This window comes from Pseudorasbora parva, chromosome 10 (assembly GCF_024679245.1).
Source record: "Pseudorasbora parva isolate DD20220531a chromosome 10, ASM2467924v1, whole genome shotgun sequence".
NCBI lineage: Eukaryota > Metazoa > Chordata > Actinopteri > Cypriniformes > Gobionidae > Pseudorasbora > Pseudorasbora parva.
This window is the reverse complement of record NC_090181.1, coordinates 11,299,955-11,317,103: the sequence shown is the minus strand read 5'-3', so window position 1 is coordinate 11,317,103 and position 17,149 is coordinate 11,299,955. Positions and strand designations below refer to the sequence as shown.

General features: G+C 39.1%; 1 protein-coding gene across 4 annotated transcripts in view; it reads right to left on the bottom strand.

Moving 5' to 3' along the window:
* Positions 1–7,193, bottom strand: part of qkia (QKI, KH domain containing, RNA binding a) — a 79,786-nt gene extending 72,593 nt beyond the window's left edge. For 2 of the 4 annotated variants that reach the window (XM_067455161.1, XM_067455162.1), the window contains exon 1: positions 6,779–7,193. In XM_067455161.1, the coding sequence (XP_067311262.1) occupies positions 6,779–6,923 (145 nt within the window). In that variant the 5' untranslated portion in view covers positions 6,924–7,193. The remainder of the gene's footprint in view (positions 1–6,778) is intronic. The other 2 variants (XM_067455163.1, XM_067455164.1) reach the window with 1 other exon arrangement.
* Between the last annotated feature and the right edge of the window lie 9,956 nt (positions 7,194–17,149).

The following is a 17,149-nucleotide window of genomic DNA, read 5'->3' as shown; positions in this document are numbered from 1 at the left end:
TTGGGTTGATGTGCACGTTTATGTTGCAAGCTTCAAATCAGAATTGATTTTTTGATATGCGCACACTGCACAAACACAGAGCTCCTGCTGTTTGCACATAATAACTATTCTCCTACATTGGTTCTTTGTTTTAAACAGCAGACATAATATTTATCAATTTCTGGTCATAATTTGGAGATTAAAAAAAAGCATATGAACCGTTTTGATGTGCTGCTTATATTTATCAAATAGTAAAAAATGTCCCTCCCAATGCTCAAAACCAGTCGTCAGTGGATGAGAATCCACATCAAGGACTGGTGGGACGCAGTCCTGCTCCACTTCAAAGACCCCGAGTTAAAGGAGAATTTTAGAATGACGGGACACATATACATATACCACTATTCAACAGGAAGAACAGCTCAATCCACACATTTCTACATGCGCAGTCCTTTCGGATTCAGTTTTCAATCTGATCAAGTTTTTGTACGTCCTCTTCATCAGATTAGGACAGGAATAAACCACCCCTTTCAATCCAATCGAAAATTTCATTCAGATCGAGCTCAATCGGAGCAATTAAGGTGTTTACATCAAGGCTTTACAGTCCGTTTGAGCGGTCAATCTGATTAGTAACGGATTATTTGGTTGGATGTAAACATATCCAGTCTCCTACGCAGTTTACATTGTCCAGCTCCCGCATCAGCATCACACACAAGCATCACGGTGCTCACGTGAACAGCACTGGCCAACGGTAAGCCGGCGCTCTGACGTAACGCGGAAGCGCGGCACTGTATTTACTACACAGACGTGAAGAAATTGTTGAATAATTATTTTAGTTTTTTGCACACAAAAAGTATTCTCGATGCTTCATAAAATGAATATTGAACCACTGGAGTCACATGAACTACTTTAACGATGTCCTATCTTTTGGGGCATTGAAATCATGAATTAAATAGCGGTCTTTGGAGGGGTCAGAGAGCTCTCGGATTTCATCTAAATATCTTCATTTGTTTCTTACAGGTTTGAAACAACATGTGGGTGAGTATATAATACCGGCATTTTTATTTTTGGGTGAACTAACTCTTTAGTGGGGTTGGGCATTGTTTTAATTTAAACGATTCTGACTCCGATTCTTACTTTCGATTCTTTTAAGGGTGGAGTCAAAACTTGTCACATCGACATTCAATGGTATTTCGATACCATAGGGGGAAAAAAACTGTTTTTTTGTCCATCTATTAAAATTCTAGGCAATCAAAAATTCCTTCTGAAGAGATCACTTTATAAGATAAAGCTTTTTAAAAAAACATTGATCAATTACTATTAAAATGAACCCACAAATATTTACTAACTCAATGTATTTTTTACAATGGGGTAATTGTGTTGCAATAGCTTACACACAGCACAAGAAAGCTTGATTTCGAATGGGAAATTCAATTTAAAAAGATGAGTATAAACAGTAATAAAATAAGAACAAATAAACAGATTATAAACAATAGCACAAATAAATACTATAGAATAAGAGATACAAATGATATAGACTTAATTATTTTTTATGAAAACAGACTGCTTTATTTTTTCAGTTAGGTCTAAAATTCAGGTAATTAAATTTAAAATAACATTGGATAATGTTCTTTGTAAAAAAAAATTAAATAGCATACAGATGAAACCATTAAACCACAAGTTGATCAGTCAAGAGCAGTGTGATGGTATGTATTTTTGTAGTTTGAATAAAAAATAACTGCTGTCCCTTTAAGACCAAATGCACGCATGAATCCTAAACACTGTTCCTGTTACTCATTCTTCCTGAACTGTTTATGACTGTTTACGTTAATACTCTTCCAGATGTGCACTGAGAATTTTTTTGAGTGCATTTGACCAATAATAAGCTGGAAAAAGAAGCAAATGTTTGCACGCATGTCAGAGGCGGATTTATTACGGTATGTGTGTGTGCTCTTCAGATGTGAGTGCGAAATCTTTTTGACAACACTAGTTGCACTGTTCCGACCCAGGCTTTTTAAAAGTGAAATAAATCCACACTTTAGAGCGCCGCTTACCGGGCTCCATGGCTGCAAGCACTTCCGGAAATCAGGTGGCCGCTATGGAAACCAAAACTTGGACGTTTGGAACCGATGATTGGATTAGAAAAAAACATTTCTAAACGATTCCAATGGCATCGTTATTTTTAAACCGGTTCCAAGTTAGAACCGGTTCTCGATGCCCAACCCTACCCTTTGGTATTCATACTTTTTTTTTAAAATAAAAATATCAAGCAGCACTTTTCAACATTGATGATAAATGTTTCTTGAACAGCAAATTAACATATTATGCCTGGTTCTGACTACACGATATTAGCCCAAATTTGGCACGATCCATTTGACGTAGGGATTCGTAAACATCAATGGAAGTCGGGACGCAAGAATTGATAATTTCATCTTGTATAGTGTGTCATAGTATAAGACAACCGAATCCGCGTCTGCGATGGTTCACAACGGCACGACAGAAAGTCTAGCATGTCGAATTTTTTTTGCAGTCCTTCATGACGGGTTTTGTCCCAACCAGAGCAGAGGCACTTTTCGTACACAGCTTTTAAACACAGTGAAGCGAAAGAGAGATGATAGTACGGCTAACTTTAGGTGGAATTATAAAATTGAGGAACGTTTCATCGAGGGACTACCACGGCCGAATAATAAAAGAAAAATGCTGGCGAACGATAGCGGAAGCCCTTCAGCAACCCGGTGAGTAACGTTACTGGAATTAGCTGTAAAAAACATTGCTTTTATGTAAGCTTAATATACGTTTTACAAATAAGTTGTGGTGGCAAGCTTTTACTACTGGCTAATAACAAAATATTTAATATAAAAAGAACATTTTACCTCAAGTTCTCTTTGGAGGATTGACAGCCCATACTGACATCTTCCAGCAAGCCAGGAGCGTGTCCATGGTCGGGTTTTCTTTCTATTTTTGCGCTTTTCTAAAAGTAAAAAAGCCAGTACAAAACATACTGCTTAAGACATTGTTTACGCTCGTTTCTGAAAGTCGATGACATCACACGCGACGTCGTGACAACAAGTGATGATTGGTCGAGTAGCAACGTGTAGTCTGACATGTTTCTTGTCCAGGACACGACTGAGATTTGAGGAGTCAAAATTGCATAATCTAACACGGTGACTATCGTAACAGACACAAATATCATGTAGTCTGAACCAGGCATTAGAATGATTTCTGCAGGATCACGTGACAGTGAAAACTAAATTAAGGATGCTGAAAATTCAGATTGGACATCACTGGAATAAGTTATATTTTCAATTATATTCAAATAGAAAAGTCATTTTAAAATTAGAATAATTCCAATATATTAATGTTTTACTTTATTTTGAATCAAATACATACAGCCTTGGTGAGCATTAGAGACTTTTCAAAAATAACACTCTTAATGGTGACTTAACAGTGCATATTTCGAAGAGACAAAAATCACACCGACCCCTCCAAGAGAGAATTATTTCCTAACAACCTGTGTGACCGTGAGGAATCGAGATCTTTAACCTTGACTCGTTCTCTCCAGTGCCGTGTCCATTTCTGAACAGCCCTGCATTGAGCTCTGGCACTGGCCTCAGCTGCCACTGACTTATCAAAGACAGCTCTAAAAACACCCGCAGGGTCACCTCTGAAGATCACAAGCATGCTGCAAACCTGTCGTTCTCTCGTCAGCCTGACACACACTTGCGCAGTGCAGGGAGAGGGAGGGAGAGCAGTTGTCTTGTGCGGGGAACAGAGAGGGTGACGAGGGAGACGTAAGGGTGTTGGTTTTCCTTTGCCATGACAACAGCTGCTAACACACACAATCCATTCGAGTTATGAGAGTTTGTGTGCAGCTGTCACAAGAACTCTTAAAAGGAGACAACTCAGAGAGCGTTCCCACATTTCACCTCCAAACCCCCACACGCCGTCTCTTTCATCCAGCAGAAGTGAGAAGCTGCCTGCAATGAAATGCTTTAAGCCATGTTGTGCTTTATTTACACATTAAACACTCCTCAATAACAACAGCAGTGCTTAATGAAACACCTAAGATACCAGCATCCGTCTAACCTTCTCAAGATACTTTTTTGCTGCACAAGAACAACCGCCTAGTGCCCTTTTCAACTATTCTGCAAACTTACCTCATCCACTGTGACAGCACAGAGCTGGAGTGAAACCTGATCTTGGATCAGTGCAATACAGAGTTAAGATAGACTCATGACAGACCAACAAATCAGCCAAACATTTTCCCATTTTGCAATTATTCACATCAATAACCGTGTCCAGCTAACCGAGGAAATCATTCCGTCTAGTGTCAGCTATACAATCTACCGCCAGCTTTGCCAATCAATGTAGCACATTCAATTTCTTCAAATGTTTGCGGTCGGATTGTAATAAATATGTTTAAAATGGCATTATATCACCCTGCTGTCTAGACACCAGTATCAGTCATTTAAAAGAACTTATCAGTCTGATGTAAAGCAGAGGTCAAGAGAGATAGTAGACAGTGTGTGTAGCGGTACAGATTTTCCACCCTACGCATTAAGTCTGAGTATTTACCGTTACAAATACATGACTGGCCCACATCACCCTGAGCTGCTCATTTGCATAGCCAAATCAGTATGCAAATTTAGCAGAGCGCAGCAGAGATTTTACACCTAGTCCAATCCATGCGTGTTCAAATAAATGTGTGTCAGGGTGGCACGAAGGATGAAGTTGTCCTTGGTGGTTTCAGCATTTTTGAGTGGATTGAGGAGAACAGATTAAAGCAAGAGAGGAGCAAAGTTCAGGTAAACAGAGCAGAATGCATGCAGATACACAAACACAAGGCTGTATCACCGCAGGAGAAACTAACACCTCGCTGTTTGGCGTCGGAGCACACGGCTTCATGAGAAATTTCACATGGAGACACTAAGATACAAAGCAGAAGACTTCTTAAGAAAAGACTTCTTCCATTTACGTGTAGAGAGAGAAGAAAAAGTTCTACTGTATATACAAAAACTTTAGTAGTTTGATTGCTCCATGTCCACATACTAAAACATTAATGGCGCCTTCACGTGCTATCGGAAATTTGATAATTCCCACTTCTGAAGTCGTGATTGCAACGAGCTCATCGCATGCACATTTCGAAATGGGAGGGCAATGTGCAATTTTTACCTAGGAAACTCATAAATACGATCATTTCAATAGAATGTTAAGGCTGCATAAGATAGCAAAGGGACAGTTCACCCGAAAATGTAATTTTAAATCGCTTCTTGCCATTTCCATGCCTAGTCTACATTTTCTTCTGCGAAACATTCATTTTTTCTTTGGCCTATGAATAATGGAGGTCTATGGGCTCCAAAACTGTTTGGTTACCAACACTGAGTCTACACAAATATATTCACGATGAGTAAATTAGTACAAGACTATTTCTGTATATTTATTCTGTATATTTCTGTAATTTTACCTTTAAAGCATGTTTACTCGCACAATAATATATTTAAAAATAATATTAATAATAATGTATAAATCCATACTGAACATTTAGTTCCGCCATGAGCTGAAAGCAGAAAGTTTAGCTTTGTGACTGGCCAGTCTAAAGTGTGGTTTCTGAGATTGTGTCGGTATGTGGAGTTGTGATCCGTCAAAAACCAAACTAGTTTATCCAGTGACGCACATGGTGATTTTGCAACACGCCGAGAGAAAACTGCCGCAAACAAAGCTGATATTGGATAACATTGCGGCAGATTTTGCGGCTGCTCGTTCCTCTTTGTTACAATACAAACAGATCCGCGTTATCGCATGTTCAATAGCGCAAGCATTTGTGCACTTCATGAAACTAATACAGGCGGATAGCGAGTGTGTGTACGGATTCAAACCACCCCGCATCGAAACAGAGCTAGATTAAAGCTTGCCTATAAACCATGCATTTCAGACAGCGAGTGTAAATAAAACGCACAACATGTGAGGCTAATGAGTGACGGTGCGGATACACGAGCTGCAATGAGAGAAACCTGCTGCATTTCACAGCCCCGAAGAGCCTTTCATCCGCTCAGATTGCATGGTAAAAATAAAAAGCTTTACAGGCTATGTCAGTGTCTAGAATAAACAGTCGTTTATGTTGTGCTATTGACACAGATGTGTCTAGGCATTTAGGCATGCTGCACAGCTCTCTCTCCCTCTCCATAGGGCGCATTCATGCAAACCTCAACTGAATGCCTCGAGGGAAAAATCTTAATCTGCAAACAAACAGCTAATTGTTCTGATTGAATCCTTTGTGTTCAGCCCAGATATGAATATTTTAGCATGCACGAGTAAATAAACAAAAACAATCGAGATTCGAAAGAATAAATGTTACGTTTCTTGTATGGAGCTACCAACTTCGGCTAACATCCCGTACACCCTAAAATAAGTTAGGAACCGTTAAAACGCTTGGTGATGTCATTTACAACACGAGACAAACACTTAGAAGTAGAATAAACTCCTGAAGGTCTTTAAAAATATTCTAATTAAGTAAAAGTTGGTGAATATGACGACGCATAAAAGTTGTCGATTTAGCAGACTGCTAATAGCACTAGCGACCCGCACACGAAATGACGCGGGGTAACGTTACTAACGTTACTTTTCGAATTAGAACAGTTAGAAACGGTCCAAAACTGTTTACAATTAGATACATACGGCAAGTCTACTTAAAAAAAAGAAACCATAACCAGTGGTTGGAGTCTCTTTCGCTGAAGACAAATAGTTTGGGAAGTTGTGAAACACCACATACACACACATGGTTCAAGTTTACACGCACACGTACCTTCGTCCAAGAGTCTCTCCAGATGTGTGAAAATGCCGCACAGGTTCGGTAAACTCGTCATGAGCTTCTTCTCGTTTAATAACTGCATGAGATAGTCGGGACTCGGCCTCGGTCTCTCCTTCACCTCCATCTCCCCGACCATCATCTTTGCACACAAACGCTCACAATCCTTCCCCCAGAAAAAAAGAAAAAAAAGAAAACACAAAAGAAAAAATAACGGTGCTGATCAAAACCCCTCGTTCCCCCTCCAGGCTGTGGCGACCCTCTCCAAATATAACGTCAGATTTTAAGGAGCAGTCTTTCTCTCGCTTTCTTTCTTTATCTTTCTCTCCCTTCGATAGAGTCGCACGATGTGGACTCGTTGGGTTCTCTTCGCTGTACTGAGCTAGCGCTACCGCTCCGGAGTGCCACCAGTGCGCGTTCACTGAGGAACCTCCGAGAGCGCCCGGCCCGCCTCACGCTCATTGGCTGCGAGCGCGACGCGGACGCGCGGAGTGGCTAATCAGCGCATAGTTTTGGAGAGGCGGGACTAGTGCCTTAACCACACGAATCAGTGCCTGCGAATGATGGACAGAGATCACAGCCAATAGCATGCAGGCCCTTGAACGCCAGGAGCCAGCGGCGGGGATGATATTATTATGAAACGTTTTGACAACATGTCAACAAGTGTTTGGCTTTTGTTTTTTTGTTTTGATTGGGTTTGATATTACATGGTGTTTTGCATTTATAATTATATCGTTTTATGTGTGTTTTTCATGTTTGATTTGCACAGACAGTTGTGCCGTGATGTGTTTCTCTGTGGGGCACGTTACACGTAGCCTATAGACATACTTCACGCGAGCGTACGGTGCCGTTCAAACGAGCGCGTGAAGTATTTTTCGAGCCTAACATTATACAAGTATTTTTGGTGTTGTTCAATATAAATGGTCCTTATGAAAAGTAAACATGAAGAAATACGCTAAAGAACACGTAAACACGTCAAGGTGTTAAAAAAAAGACATCACATATAGGCCTATTATCATTTTAGACCTGTGGTTTTACAGAAAAATTGCCATTCCTTACTCACCCTCATGCTAATCCAATCAACCCTACATAATTTTATTTCTCCAAAGACAAAACTAAATATAATCAGTGAGGTAAGGCACAAATGTTCACATTTTCCTCACTAGTTATGGATATATTTTTATCAGTGTTGTATGGTGTTTTGTTTACTAAGTAGATCAATCCAGAAGGTCAAGGTATGGAAATTAACCTTCAGAACTTAGTTCTTTTGACCATTTATCAAGCATCTCATAATGAAAGAAAAAACTGCATATCCAATCACAGTTTCACATTCATCAGTAAGTGAGACGTGAAAAGACGGCAGACGCTATATCAGGTTGTGATTTTGTGCTTAGCTGACATTCTCCAGATCTTCCGTTATCCTGCAAGGAATTTGACAGGACACATTGCTTTAACTATTGACAACACAGCAGCCAATAATATCAGATATTTAGGCGTACTATCAGAAAAGAACACATGATGATATTTCCTGAGCTTCCAGAGAGATTGGCTCCGAATACAAGAACTGGATGCACATGAGCAAAAAATAGCTGAATGCAGAATGCATTTTGAAATGAATGGGAATGATCCATGTGTTGCAGACCTCCTCCTTTGTTGTCGTAAACAAATAAATCCTCCTATTCACTTGACTCATCATCCTTTCTTCATTTAATCTATTTTTTTCAGCCCATTCACCTTCTTATTATAACAGACTAAAAAATCAACAATTTCTTAAGGCAGCACAAAAGATTTTGCATTTATCTCAGTCTCAGATAAGAATCCTTTTTCTCTTATCAACACTGTCACTTTCATTTTACTAGACACCATGTCTAAGACAGGCTACACATGTCTGCCTGGTGCTAGTGGTGTTTGCATGTGTGTGTGTGTGTGTGTGTGTGTTGTAATTTGAGATATTAATCCCCACCTAAATCCAGTATTTTCCTCCTCTGTTAATAAGACGGTTTCGTTCTACAATTAATCCAATTAGTGTCACTTTAGATAAAAACTGAATGTGAAATCAGGTGGGGAGTCAGCAGGGAGCGGAGAGACGGGAGGGAGAGGGGCTTCGGAGGGGGCATCTGTCATGATCCTGTGGTCAGCGCCGCCAGCTGATTAGAAAAGCAGTAGGTGGTATGACTGTGTCTGGAATATAACGTGAGCTCCCTCAAAGCACACTCTCTCTTGTGTTTTTTGTCTGAAGAAAGCTTGAATGCTTTGGGTATGAAAATAAACAATACAAAAGCATAAAACAAGAGAGATTATGTGTGGGTGCAGGAACACCAGAGAGTGAAATCTGGGTCAATTGTGAATGTGATATCTAAAGAGAGAGAAATCACACACTGTTGAGGTGAAGTGAAGAGTAGCACATTCTCACTGAAAATGGCAAGGGAGCGTGTGTGTGAGTGCCATTGAGTATTTATGGGAGTGAAAAAAGCACATATAAACCTAAAGAAAAAGAAAACAAGAAATAGCGTTCTCTTGCTGTGTAGTACGTGGTCAGATGTTGGACGGCGAAGGCACTGGTGGAGCCTCTTCTCTCCAAGTCCGGCACAGTGCGGTATAATCTCACCGTGGACCGCCACGTCATTCATGGCTCTATGGCTCCCCAGGGGTCGGTCTGCAGTGAAGATTACAGCAAACACACCATCCTTCATCACTCACACAGGGACCACGGCATTTACGCCACACATGCCGACACACAACTTCTCCAAGACACACTTGATTCAGTGGAATGTATAAGACACAAATTATTTTTTCAAGATAAGTTTCAATTTAATGACTAAGTAAAAAAAAAAGTCATAACCAAGTAAAAGTAAATCATTATTTTTATTTTTAAAGAAGAAAAAATGTAACCATATTTTCAGGGTAAATTTTAGCCTTTAAAGGCTGTGTGTTCATGCGACTGGTTGGTGTATTCAAATGTTTTCAATGGGAGCGCCACACTTTTAGAACGCCATGAGCGCAACGATCCGTTGAGCGAGTATTTCACACTCAAGCGCTGAGCGTTCAGCATTTTTTACTGGTCGCTGAGAGTTGAAGAATGTTCAACTTTGAGAAAAAAGCAGCGCTCATCACTGTCACTTTTCACCCAGCTGTCCAATCAGAGTAAAGGAGGGGCGGGACAAATACAACACCGACCAACCGCCACATTCTGCTTGTACAACGTCATCAACAGAACAGATGAAAACAGCATAACAATGAAACAAAATAATTTAAAACAAGAGCCAGAGCAAATACTTTACATCGTATCGGAATTTTTATATAGAATCAATACAGAAACAAACTGAGATACTAGTAACATTTCCACGGATATTCCGTATCATATAAAGCAAAGACCGCTCTCATAAAAAGATTGCCAAAACGCTCTCAGCGCCCACAGCAAGGCGTACAAATGTATTGTTTTTATTTGTTTAGGGGTAGGTGCCACACATTTTTTTAACACAAGTTTAAGTGAGCAGAACTTGCAGAATTTTATTTTGTAATCATACATTGTAATTGCTCTGAACTTTAAATATTTGAGTAAGCCAATTCCTACATTAACTTAAAAAAATAATGTAATCTCATTTTTTTAGTTGTGGAAATTTGACTAGATTTAAGTTCAATAAATGCCACCTTGCCAATTGGCTAGACAATGCTTTGGTAGCATTAGCATATGAATGAGTACAGCAATATAATACATTTAACATATGAACTCTTCCACACACACACACACACACACACACACACACACACACACACACACACACACACACACACACACACACACACACACGCACACACACACACACACACACACACACACACACACACACACACACACACACACACACACACACACACGCATGCACACAAGAAAAACAAAATTGTAATTTAAGTTTAAGGAAGTGATGAATTTAAGCAATAAGATGGAATTCAATTTAGAAGACTTCATAAAACTGCTGTACACGAAAAAAAAAAAAAAAAAAAAACTTTTTAGCTTTCCAGGTGAATGTGTATGTTTATGTGTGTGATTGGTTCTCATGGTGGTCCAAAAGGATAAGGATGGTGGTTGTACAGGCATTTGTGTGTGTGCAGAGTGACAGCAGATGTGTTTGAGTCTGATAAGAGCGTCTGGCTGAGAAAGAGGAGGAGCCAGGATCAGACAGCAGAACCCCACCGATCTGGAGCACGAGAGAGAAGAAGATCTCTCCAGCCTCCTGCCGAAAAACCATCGGCCTCCTGTGAGCCTTCTTCAAAACACACCACGCGCTCACACGCTACACGCCAGCACTACTTTAAAGAGACACAGTTTTCAAAGAGTCCGATATTAGAAAAGACTGCTCAACGAAACAGCTCAATTCTACTGCTTGGAGAGAGACAAGATGTTACAGAATTTTAGAATTGCTCAAATGCACGTCACAAAATGGCTTTTTTATTGCAATAATCTGATGTATGTCTAAGTAAAACAGGATTTTAAATAAGAAAAGCGAAATGAATGGATTGTGAAAAGTGGGCTGTATGAACCAGAATGAATCCAGGTGGTTGTTTTCATTTCAAAGGTGTAGCAAGTTTTTGCATTTTAATAAAATACAACTATTTATTTGAAATAATGTGCAAAATAAAACCAAGAATGCTATGTACATTAGACCCTTAGTCCACATGAAACAGAAGATGCAACAGATTTTTTTCTTCCCTATATTGTATAGTGGAACTTATATATATATATATAAAGAAGAAGAAGAGAGTTTAGAGAGTTAGCTGGCAAATTAAGAACAGGGATACCATGGTCATTAAACCAGATACTAGACCTCCAGACGCTGGGATCCTGCTTTCAAAAAGGAAATGCAAAATTTTCTTTCATCAGAGAACATAACTTTGGACCACTCAGCAGCAGTCCAGTCCTTTTTGTCTTTAGCCCAGACGAGATGCTTCTGGTACTGTCTGTTGTTCAAGAGTGGCTTGACACAAGGCGACAGCTGAAACCCACGTCTTGCATACATCTGTGCGTAGTGGTTCTTGAAGCACTGACTCCAGCTGCAGTCCCCTCTTTGTGAATCTCACATTTTTTAATGGGTTATGTTTCACAATCCTCTCCAGGGTGTGGTTATCCCTATTGCTTGTACACTTTTTTTCTACCACATCTTGTTCTCCCCTTCGCCTCTCTATTGAACAGCTAGCCTCTTTTGCAATGACCTTTTGTCTCTTGCCCTCCTTGTGCAAGGTGTCAATGGTCGTCTTTTGGACAACTGTCAAGTCAGCAGTCTTCCCCATGATTGTGTAGCCTACAGAACTAGACTAGAGAGGTCAGTAAAGGCCTTTGCAGGTGTTTTGAGTTAATTAGCTGATTAGTGTGTGGCACCAGGTGATTTAAATATTGAACCTTTTCACAATATTCTAATTTTTTGAGATAATGAATTTGGAATTTTTCTTAGTTGTCAGTTATAATCGTAAAAATCAAAAGAAATAAACATTTGAAATATATCAGTCTGTGTGTAATGAATTAATATAATATACAAGTTTCACTTTTTGAATGGAATTAGTGAAATAAATGATGATATTCTAATTATATGACCAGCACTGTACACACACACACACACACACACACACACACACACACACACACACACACACACACACACACACACACACACACACACACACACACACACACACACACACACACACACACACACACACACACACATTTTAACATTCTTTACCGAGGCCTGAGAGTCCAAATCAATAACATTATGCTATTTTAAAGCCTCCTAATATTGGCTTGGAAGTCTCCTACTACTGGTTACATGCATCAAAAGTCGAAAAAAGTGAATGATCTAATAATATACATTGCACATCACCACGCTTTTCAGTGATTCTCAAACGACTCAACAGATAAATCAGTCTCTCTAAATCCCTCTTTCCGCAAGCTGCTCTGCTTTGGCCCAGTGTGTTGTGATGGTCTACTGCATACAGTGTGTTTCAGAAGCTAAACCTGGGCGGTTCTAGGAACTGATTGTGTTCATTTGTTTTTACGATTTGTGCATCGATTAAAACAATGAAGAGGGCTCTGTGTAGAAAGTTTTGATGAAGGGCTGTAGAATTGCAATCACAAAAATAACACCAGAAAAAATGTGCAGTATTTTATTCCTTTATTAACGGAAAGTAACAGGTTCGTAACAACGTTATAGGCTACTCACACACTTCAGTCCCTAGCAGAAAAGCAAAAGGCTGATAATCACACGAACGAAAACAGGAAAAAATATTTGTGCGCTATTAAGACAATTACAAGTATCGTTGTATTCGTGAATATGTATCTTGTAAATATTTATATACAGCTCTGATTTGATGTTTGATTCCTGCCCAATTGAAATTAGCTATAAAAAATGTGCTTATTTAAGAATGTGCATTTATTGCATGGAAAGAGCTAGAACACAATGTAGCTCTTTAACATGCAAGTGTTTAAAATGCAAATGTATACTTAGTTGAAACATTGCCCTCTTTGGCTTGCTGTTGCTTCTGTAAACTGAATGTACAAGGCAAACACATTTAAATAGCAGCACTGAAAGTTTAAATAACATGTAACATAAATGTTTGTAAAAAAGAACTTGCTCCGTCCTTTATCTTTATAAGAACAGCAGACAATATGCACCGTTTTAGGTAATAGTGGCCTACAGCTGCTTAGCAGAACTATTTTGTAAGACACTAATAACAGAGAGTTATCCGGAAACTTGCACAATATAAAACACAAAACTGAACACCTGGTCAAATATATACATCAGTTATTATTCATACTTACAGGTTGTGTAATTATGAATTCTGAGGAGAGAGCTGGACCAAACAAACTGGGTATGGACTCTTAGTTTCAGTCATCTCATGTCAATCTTGAGAACCTATAGAGTAGTATTGCATCCTTCATATCTCCGAAAAGTCTTTAGTTTTATTATATTTTATAAAAGAAATATAGGCTGTACCGATGGGCGTGCATTTCCTCTCTCGCTCTAGTCACCGAGCGTGCGCGCGCACCCTACCGGGAGAAGAGCCCGTACGGCCCATACAAGGACCTTCCGCTCTATCGACGTCAAGCCGACCCATACCCGAAAAAAACTCTCTGAAACTTGTGAGAAACCGGAAGGACTATTTTTGACACAGAAATACTCCATCAAACGTCCAACATTAGTTTTTGAAACTTTGTCTATGTTTAGGATGGGAATCCAAGTCTTTAACAGTGTAAAAAGCTCAGTATGCATGAAACAGCATTTCACCCCCCCTTTAAATTTTGGAACAAACATCAGCACTTCTGTCCATCCTGTGGAGTGGCGGTCTGGAGAGGTGCGGGTGACACCTGAAGCATGAAGTCACACTGAAATAAATCTCCATTGAGCTCAGGGCTTTGCACATGCTCACTGGCTGGCGTTGGGTTTCGTGCTGCCCCTGGCAGATGCGCTGAACAAGAAGAATAGGTCCCAGAGGGCTATTTATTCCTGCTGCTCCCTTCGTTTTCCTCCCTCCCCTCTGCACTGTTGCTCCTAACAATCTGGCATTCTTACAGTCTAATGTTTTTCCTTCCCTCTGCTCTCACATCAATGTCTCCATCCCTGTGTTATACCGTATATGCCTGGATTTTTATTCAATCGATGAATTAGAATGCAATTAGAATGGAGCCAAATCAGGCAAACAAGAGCAGACATAAAGGAATAGTTCACCCAAAAATTCTGTCAAAATGTATTCACCCACATGCCATTCCAAACCCTGAATGACTTTCTTTTTTTTCTTCTGTGAAACTAAAATATCACGGTGTATGTTATCCCTTCAATGAAAGCTGTTTTGGACCCCATTTACTTTCACAGTATGTTCAAAAACAAACGACACACTTCAAAATATCTTCTTTTGTGTTCCGCAGAAGAAAGTAATGCATACAAGTCTGAAAAAAGAAAGTGATTTAATGATTACGGAAGCTATTTCTCTCATCATTGCAGTGTAGGACTCAAGCTGGGACTCCAGGTCTCTTTATTGACCCCGATTGTTGCACGTAAAACTGATTTGAGGGCAAATCCCACCTCAATTCCCCCTTGTGTCTGCTCAGAACTGTAATTTACAGGCGGTATGATCAAATCTAGATTGAACTGTGTTTCATGTTCCAGAAATCTCAGCACACTGTAAACATCAATTTATGATATTTTTTTAGACTCACATTTAAAAATACATACAAGCACAGTTTTTGTTCTTGTAGCTGCTAAAGGAAATACGCTGGCAAAACACTGCACGTCCTTCCTATCATGGTATGTTCATTTGACGAAATGATACATTAGAGTCAGAAAGTATGTAATACAGTATATATGTGGTTATTATGGGGGTCGGCTGTCCATAATTCCACAGATAGTGGCTTAATCTGATTGTAAATGCATAAAGTGAGAAGACTTTATATACTACAATATCACTATACAGTTAAAAAATATATACCAACACACACTTGAGGCATCTGACAAAATAGAGGTTGTTAAGCACGAGGAAAGCCCCCGAATGTGTAAGTGTGTGAGTGTATACACTGATAAATAAGCGCATAATGTTGCTATCTGAATATTTGCTATCTGTCATGTGATATTCGATGCACTCTCTATGTCCCTTCAGGTTCCAGTGTGCTCTTCGTCTAAATGTAGATGTGTGTGCGTGTGTGTGTGTCTGTCTGTGTGTGTGTGTGTGTGTGTGTGTGTGTGTGTGTGTGTGTGTGTGTGTGTGTATGTGTGGGCTGGTAATCCCTACGTTTGGGGGACAAAATGTCCCCACAAAGATGGCAATATCCGAAATCCTTGTCCTTGTGGGGACATTTTTTGGTCCCCATGAGGAAAACATCTTGTGTGTGTGTGTGTGTGTGTGTGTGTGTGTGTGTGTGTGTGTGTGTGTGTGTGTGTGTGTGTGTGTGTGTGTGTGTGTGTGTGTATGAGGCGCCACGTAGGATTTAAATCAAACTTCGCTTATCAATACATACATAACACACGTGCATATACACCTATACATTACTCGCATATACATGTATACTATTGGATGTTCAAAATACATATATGAAATACACGTGCACACTAATATGAAATCCATACCAATACATATAATGTTAATAATGAATGCATACACACTTGTGAAAACTTGCATATACATATACACTTTCATGCATATACACCTATAAACACTCACACATACATATAAACTTTCATGCATATACACCTATAAACACTCGCATATACATATAAACTTTCATGCATATACACCTATAAACACTCGCATATACATATAAACTTTCATGCATATACACCTATAAACACTCGCATATACATATAAACTTTCATGCATATACACCTATAAACACTCGCATATACATATAAACTTCCATGCATATACACCTATAAACACTTGCATATACATAAACTCACTGCACGCAGACACACCTATACTCACTCGCACATACATAAACTCGATGCGCGCGTACACATCCATAAAACACTCGCGCATACATACAAAATAAAATGTGGATGCAAGCTTTAGTTCGATCTCAAAATGGGCGGGCACAAAACGCCCTTTTCCTCTGATTGGTCAGCCAAAGATCAAGCCGTGCCATTCTTATCTCCAGAACTCCGCTCCGCGCAATCTTCATTTATAGGCCTAGCGCTTCTTACAATACAGATTATTTCAAAGCAGCTTTACAGATAATATAAAAATTAATAGACATAGTTCTTTTGGCTTTACCAACAGCTCTAAGATAAAGTTTATCGAGCTATTAAAGTTCTTGATTGAATCACTTTCGTTGTAAAAATCATTAACTCAAGACGCTTAAATTACATCTTTTTAACTGAAAACAGAACAGAAACAGAAATGTTTAATCCGCTCTTGCCGTTCATTTACATGTTTTAGAAACTATGAATTAACACATTGAAAAAAAAAGCCAGAGATGAATATATATTTCGATATTTATTGCCACCAATTAGCATCATATATAATTAGTCAAACAAGGCTACCTTTTTAAAATAGCTATATCTTATTAAATATAGGCATGCCATCTTTTAATTTAAAATCTCAAATTTATTCAATACAGTTAGAGTTTGAAACTATATTGTTTCAGCCCAATATCCTGCGCTGCAGAGGTGGCAATGCAGCATCTGAAGTTGCTTATGTATTTACACAATTTAATGCTGAGAGAGTTCTGTACATTCACACAGCAGAGCAAATATATAACCTAATGCAATGACATTAGTTTTATGTTTTATACAAAATGCTTTGAATACAGAAATATGAAATAGAATTACAAGATGAAACGAATATTAAATATTGCCAGTAGGTGGCAGCAAGTCACTGTGTTAA